This window comes from Oculina patagonica, chromosome 9 (genome assembly GCF_052425735.1).
Source record: "Oculina patagonica isolate OP01 chromosome 9, crgOcupat, whole genome shotgun sequence".
Classification (NCBI taxonomy): Eukaryota; Metazoa; Cnidaria; class Anthozoa; order Scleractinia; family Oculinidae; genus Oculina; species Oculina patagonica.
In genome coordinates this window covers 24371739-24379941 of record NC_135766.1, presented here as the reverse complement: position 1 = coordinate 24379941, position 8203 = coordinate 24371739, and the positions used below count along the sequence as shown (strand labels likewise).

General features: G+C 40.9%; 1 protein-coding gene across 1 annotated transcript; it reads left to right on the top strand.

The window, feature by feature from the left end:
* The first annotated feature begins 361 nt into the window (after window positions 1-361).
* On the top strand, window positions 362-6958 carry LOC144666044 (epidermal retinol dehydrogenase 2-like). Its single transcript, XM_078527398.1, has 4 exons — window positions 362-911; window positions 2517-2761; window positions 4933-5058; window positions 6829-6958. Exons 1-4 carry the CDS (start codon window positions 459-461, stop codon window positions 6923-6925), a joined length of 921 nt encoding a protein of 306 aa, XP_078383524.1. The 5' UTR covers window positions 362-458; the 3' UTR covers window positions 6926-6958.
* The last annotated feature ends 1245 nt before the right edge of the window (window positions 6959-8203 follow it).

The window sequence follows — 8203 nt, the reverse complement described above, 5'->3', positions numbered from 1 at the left end:
GGTATGAATAATAGAAGAATCTTGGCGTAGAAATCTGGCGTTTCGGCGTGGCTTGTACACGGAATGCACTCTGGCGTTTAATAACATGACCAAATTTGTGACGTCTACTGACGTGACCTTGTTTGCCCTTCACAATTTCAGCAACAAAAATTATGAACATCACGAGATAGCATTTATCAGGCTACAAGACTTGTCGGTGTTAGTAATTTCCTCAAATATCATTTGTAGATTATTTTGTGGACTTTTAGTCATTTGAATGCCCTTGACTGCCCTTTTCATAAAATCACGGTCTGGGATAGCCTGGAAGCCAGTAATTCTAATCCAATCAGATCGGTTTCTATACCTTGGCGTGAATTCATAATTAGTTGCTTTTGGCTAACACGATCAAATCCTTCGTACCAATTTGGCGTCGATATTGTACAGATTTTGGTCTCGTCTGAAGATTTCTCTTATCCACAATGCTAACTCTCATTGTTGAAGTTTTCACTGTCATTGGAGTCGTCCTTTGGCAAAGTCTGAGGTCTTTTGTTCAAATTTTTTTCCCTCCTCCTCGGAAGGACATCAATGGAGAAATTATATTTCTGACGGGGGCTGGTAGTGGTCTTGGTCGTATGATGGCCTTGAAATTCGCCAAGCTTGGAGCTACGATCGTTTGCGTCGATATAAATCAAACTGCAAACGATGCTACTGTGGAAGAAATCAAATCTTTAGGCTTTAAAGCTCGAGGTTATAAGTGTGATTGCAGTAGTCGAGAAGATATCTACCGGGTGGCCGATCTTGTCAAGAACGAAGTCGGCGATGTCACGATTTTGATCAATAATGCGGGCATTGTGAGCGGAAAGAAGTTCATGGAAACAGAAGATTGGATGATCCAGAAAACTATGGAGGTTAACACGATGGCTCATTTTTGGGTGAGGTTCCATTAAACTTATATGATGTTTTTGTACGTAAATAAATATTGCGTGAACGCGCACGCACATGTATGAAGATGTTTGTGTACATTGCCCCGTTGTCGAACACGCTTAAAGGTCAATTGAGATCTTATTCACGATTTTTCTTCTTCGCTTTTAATTTCCTTTTGCAGATCATTCTAGTTACTCATAGTCGATTTGTTGCGTTGTTTTACTTAGATCGGCTGAAAAATCAATGCAATGAGAACGTTTTAGATACATTCACGAGATGCCGCGGTCAAGGTCCAATTTCAAGCTGGAAGTGAAGGGATGGGGAGTCGGGGGTGGGGTGGGGTGGGGTGGAGGTATGCTAGAGCGCTGCAAGCGCTGTTCAGTGAGCGCCAGAGGCATGAGTGTGTATGGGTGCCTTGGGGTATCCTAATGAAGGATATTTTGAAAAATTAGGGTTTCTGAGATAGGATTTCGTGCATTTTGAAGGCATTTACATAGGAAAACCAGGCAGCCAAAAGGGAACATAAAAACAGGAAATTATTTCTGGAACTTTTTATGCTCAAAATGCATTTTTTTAAAAACAGAAATTTGACATCTGAACTAATGTAATCGCCCTTGCCTAACTCCCCATCAGCAGCTGAAAATTACGTACCCGGCATATCCAATTGAACAAAATCAAACTTAAAATCAATCGAACTCAATCGAACACCAATCATTCGATTGGGTTTGGTATTCGAACAAAATCAACGAGCATCTATTTTGCTGTGAGTTTGATTTTCAAACCAATTGAACTCAATCAAACACAATCGAATTCAATGCATCTCTATTTTGTTTGGAATCCGTCCCGGGGGTGGGGGGGGGGGGTACTCCATATAACGGCCTATACGGGGAGGCTCCGCCCAAAAGGGGTACCTTTTTCAGGCTTCAGGTATATAAAAGGGTAGCGATTTCACAAGATTAGGGATATGAAAGGGTATGAAAATCCGTCATTTAGGTGTTTTAAAAGGCCTGTAATTAAAATATTTCGAACAGACCCACTTTATGGCTGTATTATTTTAATTTATTAAGCGCTTCATAAAAATGACAAGAAAACTTCCTGTTCTAAGGCTATGTCACGTCTTTTAGGTATATGAAAGGGGTACGTTTTTTCAGTAAAAGGTATACGAAAGGGGTACAATTTCTGTCAAAATGGTATATAAAAGGGTAAGGGGTAAGAGCTTGGGGCGGAGCCTCCCCGTATCAAACTTTTTTGAGTGCCCCCCCCCCCCCCCCGGGGAATCCGTCTCTTGATAAGTAAATCACGCAGGACTAATGAGGAGGACGATGCACCGTCCAAATGTCCGCAATATAAACAGGAGCAAAACAGGAGTTTGGTTAACGAACGTTCAATTGAGTACGATTGTCGACTGTTCAGTAATGGAACGTTTGATTTTGTTCGATTGATCAAATTTTATTGTGAGTTCGATTATGTTCGATTACCAAACCCAATCGAACGATTGGTGTTTGATTGGGTTCGACTACCGAACGTTGTAGTAAATTTACACGAGTTTTTCTCTATAAAATTAGTTGCAGAGTGTATTTTTGATTAACTTTGTTTCATCTTTTAACCTTTAGACTACTAAAGCCTTTTTGCCATCCATGCTGGAGAGAAACCATGGTCATGTTGTGACGATAGCATCATCTGCTGGTATGTTTGGAGTGTGTGGCTTGTGTGACTACTGTGCATCTAAATTTGGTGCAGTTGGCTTTGACGAATCTCTGATGATGGAGCTTGGTGCAATGAAAAAGACTGGTGTCCATACCACTGTTGTCTGCCCATACTTCATCAACACTGGCATGTTTGATGGAGTGAAAACAAGGTCATTTTATTTTTATTTTTTGTCAAAATATTAACGGCTTGACAGGGCCGTAACTAGCAAGAGGCAAAACAAGGCCCGGGGGGGGGGGGGGGACTCACATATGAAAGTGACGGGGATGCTCGTCGTCTCGCTAAGGGGTGTAAAATTCAGATTTTTGGTCTCACTTAGGGTGTTCCAGGCAAAACGCTTTTTTAGCCATAATGGTCTCGTTAAGGGTTACACACGAAGAAATATACAAATATAAATTCTATTCTTAGTTTTTTGGTATCTTTAAGGGGTCGAGAAAAGCTTGAGCCACACCCAGATTGGTCTCTTTTAGGGGTTCTTTTCAAAATTTACGACAAGCATTCCCCGGGAACGAGGCACTTGCCTCATCTAGATTTTTAACCAAAATAAAAAACAAAATATGTTTTGTAGGGAAAATAATCCCCAGTTGAACAAGATTGATTTTTCCCAAGGAATGCCTCAAGAAAAAATGACTCTGAAAGAGATCCAGAGCTTCTAGATTTCAAAAGGCCTGCCCCCATAACCCCCTTACAAGATCTTGCCTTGTCTATGGCAATGGTCTGGTATACAGTCCTGCTTGATTCCCTTTAGTCGCATAAAGATTGTATAGTGGAGTTTCACCCTGGCAGGAAGGGGGGTACACCCATCAATTAAGGGTAGATGCCCAGGGGGGGTACTCCGGCTTGTAAATGACGGGAATGATCGAATGGAGGCAAAACTCAGGACCCCAAAAAATCCCTAAGTCTTCAGACATTACCCAAAAAAATCCTTGGACCAAAAATAACCCCCCCCCCCCCAAAAAAAAAAAATCCCTTGTCAAATTACCCCTAAAAACAGAAAGCACAAAACACAAAGAAAACCATTACAAATTGAAAGCTCGTGTTTGTTTATTCATCATACCATAAATACGCCAAGGCACTTTAATTCGTTTTTAATACCCAAAAAAATCCCCTATTTAAATCAAGTCACCCAAAAAAATCCTTGCCAAATTTTCCAACCCCAAAAAATCCCGCAATTGAAAATTTCAAACCCAAAAAAATCCTTCGATCATCCCCGTCATTTACAAGCCAGAGTACCCCCCTGGGGGTAGATGTGTGCCACAAAGGTTCCTAAACCCAAGTATAGAAATTGTAAATGAATGACAAAGACAAAGAGAGTTAAGACAAACAAGCATTTTTATAAAATTTCTTTGTTACTGTAATACTTCAAACGGTAGTTCAGCTGACAACTGCCAAAGATCTGCTACTTGACTATATATGTCGCTAGTTTCTGTGGTCATAGCAATTAGCTCAGACAAAAAAGCTTGGCATACATCTACCTACTCTTGCAGTAACCTATGTCAAAACATTTTGAAATTCCTGAATGATATTTTAGCATGCAATTTAAAGGAACCATATCTTAGGATCACACTGGGATCACAACATCAAAAGGGGTGTAAAGATACTCTATTTAAGGACTGAGCATGGCACTTTCCTATTTACAGTCAGCTCTCGCCTTGCGGACACCCCGCTATTGCGGACACTCGCTATTACGGACAAAATCCAGATCCCCGACGAATAAGGTTTGACTGGAAATGACTCCCGCTACAACGGACTCTCGCTATTACGGACACTAAACGACGCCCCGAGCGTGTCCGCTATAACGAGAGTTGACTGTATAGCCCATTTGTGGGAGTCTCCCCATGGAGCTCCACCCCCGAGGGGGGAGGTACTCCCTATAATGGCCTATATACAGAGGCTCTGACCGAAAGGGGTACCTTTTTCAGGCTTCAGGTATATAAAAGGGTAGGGATTTCACGAGTTTAGGTATACAAAAGGGTTTGGAAATCTGTCATGTAGGTTTTTTCAAAGGGCCTTTTATTAATATATTTCGTACAGATGCAATTTATGGCTGTATTATTTCAATTTAAATGACCAGAAAATGTCATGTTTTTAGTCTATACCAGGGGTACAATTTCTGGCAAAATGGTATACAAAAGGGTAAAGGGTAAGAGCTCGGGGCGGAGCCTCTTGGTACAAAACTTTTTTGGGTACCCCCTCCCCCCCCCCCCCCCGTGAACTCCACTTGCAAGCTGTGTCCTTGAAACCCCATTTCAGTGTTTAATTAGTTTTAGCAAGTAGCTTATTTAATTACTTGTATAACATTTTGAATGCTCCGTCTATTAGGTTCCCATTACTTCTTCCAATTCTGGATCCTGATTGGGCCACGGATAAGATAGTCAATGCTGTTTTACGTAATCAAACCATGCTGTACCTTCCAAAAATTCTGACTGTGATTCTCTGGTTAAAAAGGTAGGTGGAGATTAGTTTAAGGGCAGATGATAATTAAGATATCTGAAGAATTATATCTCCAAACAAGGGCTTGAAAAAAAAATTGAGTGGCAACTTTAAACTCTCGCGTTTTGCTTGCCTGTGGCAGTTGCATGCTTGTGTTATAATTATTTTACTTTTTTATGATAGGTAACAGGACAAGAATTTTTGTTCTGGCCCTACAAATGGGTGACCCTATTCGGCAGAATGATGGAATGATGGAAGGTCGGCAGTTAGCTTGTGGTTAGCTTTGCCCTGGTTTGCTTGCTGTTAGCTTTTATTTGTTGGTTTAAGGGCAATACAGGGCAATATCATCACCGTTCCATCATTCTGCCATTTCGCTAAATAGGGTCACCCCTACAAACATGGGATGTTCAACGTCTCGATAACGAGTGTAAAATAACAATTTTTGTCTCACAAGGGGTGTTCAAGACAAAATGCTTATATTTTCAGTCATCAAGGTCTCATTTAGCCAGCTTGTTGCAAATAAAGGAATAAAAAACAATGTCCCAGGGGCAGATCCAGGATTTTTCTTAGGATGGGTGCACCACTAAGGAATGGCGTAACAGACTGGTGATGTAAACAAATTTCATTCTCGTCCCCATAGCCCTTTCGTTTCTCTTAGCCGGATGGGCCTTGGCATGAGAAAACGAAGGGCTCTGGGGACACAGGATTTCTAGTCCTAGATTCTAGGACTTCCGGTCTTCGTGTATGCAGTCATGACGTTTCAAAAGAATGTATGAGATAGTTGTCACGTTTTCAACTTCCGTTCAGGAATTCTTTGTTCCAAACAGCCAATCAAACAAATTTCAAATTAATTCAAAAATCTTATGTCCCCAGAGCCCTTCGTTTTCTCATGCCAAGCCGGCTAAGAGAAACAAAAGGGCTATGGTGACGAGAATGAACAAATTTTATAAGGAAATACTAAGCTTCAGGTCATCTCACTCAGGGAGGGGTGTGCACTTCCTGTACCCTTCCCCTAGAGCCTCCGGTCCCCTGCTGTCGTACTGTGATGATGATCAGGCATGAAAACTTGTCTCTTAAGGGGTCAAAAAAAGCTTGAGCTACACCTAGATGGAGTCAGGCACTATGAGAGTTAAACGTCTTTTCCAAGAACAAAAACACAAGTGACTGCACACCCATAGCTTGAACCCAGTCTGTGTGATCTGGTGTCCAGTGCACTAACCATTGGTCACCATTCCCCCTGAAATAAAGATAGCTTTAATATTAATAAATACAGTAGAACCCCTACTAAGCGGCCACACTCAGGGAAATGGCAACTGGCCGCTTAATAGAGGTTGGCCACTTAATAGGGGTTTGTCAGAAATTAGCATAAGGTCTTTTAAGAAGGTTACATTATTTCAATACAAAATAAGGTGAAAAGGAATAACGAAATCACATGAAGATGACAATAAACCTGTGTTTGAATGATTTTATCGGCCGTCACGATCTGAGCTTGTTGGAAATTTATTTAAATATCGTATATTACATTCTTATTGGCTGCTAAATAGAGGTAAAAACAATAGAAGAACACTCATCGGGACGGAAGAAAGGTGGCCATGGCCGCTTAATAGGGGTGGCCGCTTAAAAGGGGTTTTATTTACAGTATTATACTGACAATATTTTCGGGACTTTAGTAACTGGCCGCTTAATAGGGGGTGGCCGCTTACTGGGCGGCCGCTAAATAGGGTTTGACTGTATGTGAAGTTAACACAATTAATTTAATTTTCTCTTTGCATTACCCGGTAACAGCACTGTTCCAACATCCACTTACCACACACTAGCAGAGTTCTTTGGTACCAATGCTTGCATGGAGGACTTCAAAGGAAGATCAAAGAAAGCAGACTAACTTTAAGCTGAATAAATGTTACAGTTAATGGTATTATGTTTCTCAGGCTAGCAGCTATTTGTTTGTTAAGTATGTTTTGTAATAATGATGTGAAATCTGGTTTGTTTGTCCAAAATGCAATTTGGAATCAAGTTTAAAGAAGGCAAGGCCTTAGAATAGAAATTATTGCAAAGCCATGTTTGGTTGATGCTAGATTTAATATGAAAATATGCAATATTTCAATTCCATTATGAGTATTCGATACCTAAACACTTTTTTGGGTACTGAAGGTCTTTTTACTTATATTTTTGTGCTGGCCAAGCACAAATAAAACCTTGGTCTTTATTTTTCTTGATAAATGTAGCCTGCGTTGCAGACGGGTTTTGTTCATCTGCAACGCAGGCTAGATAAATGGCACTCACAAGGATGCTTGCTCACTGTATGCGTTTTTGGGGCCAGTTGAAAATGAATGTTTTTGTACCACTTATAAAGTTCAATATCATCTAGAATGGCCACAGGTAACATTTGAATTAGAGCCACACCCAGAAAATTAGCTAACATTATAGGGGTACCTCTGAGGGCTTTTAAATGTTTGCCAAACATTGCTGTAGTTGTGTGATGGCTAAGTTTGAGGTATTTTGTCTGTCTCTTCTGATATGAGTGTGCTGAATTGCATTGCGCATCCTTGCTGCGCATAAGTTTTCGCGTCATTTAGCGCGCGCACACAGCACACTGCGAGATTCCCTTCAGGCTAAGGTCGGTGGGGAAATAAATGGTCGTTTTCTCTTAAACGAGCACGGTGACCCCCATTTTTTAGTGCATTAATTTAAATGGTAGGCTATCGACCGCTATCGATGCACCGGCAGGGCAGATAATTTATCCTTCGCTCACATGGACCAACATGCGAATGTACGTATAAACAAACGGTATGTATCAAGAAGCGAAGACTGTTTTCGCAACCACACTCGAACTTGTTTGTTCATTAACGTTCTTTTAAAGAAAACATAGACAATTCGCTGATTTTCGCAGCATATTTAACGAATACAGCTCGCCTTCGTCGCCAGCCACGAGATGTGCACTTATCCACGACTTGACACAAATGACCCGAATTTTAATTTCGACCATGATGCATAGCGATCCCAGTGCGCACACCGCCTGCACATGGAGGTCTGGGTACTAGAAAAAAAGAAAAAGCTTGGTTACCAAATTAAACCAGTAATGGCCGCCCAGAATAACAAATTTTGTGACGACGATGAAAATTATGTGTAAAACGTGTTTTAAATATTTTATTGACCCTTC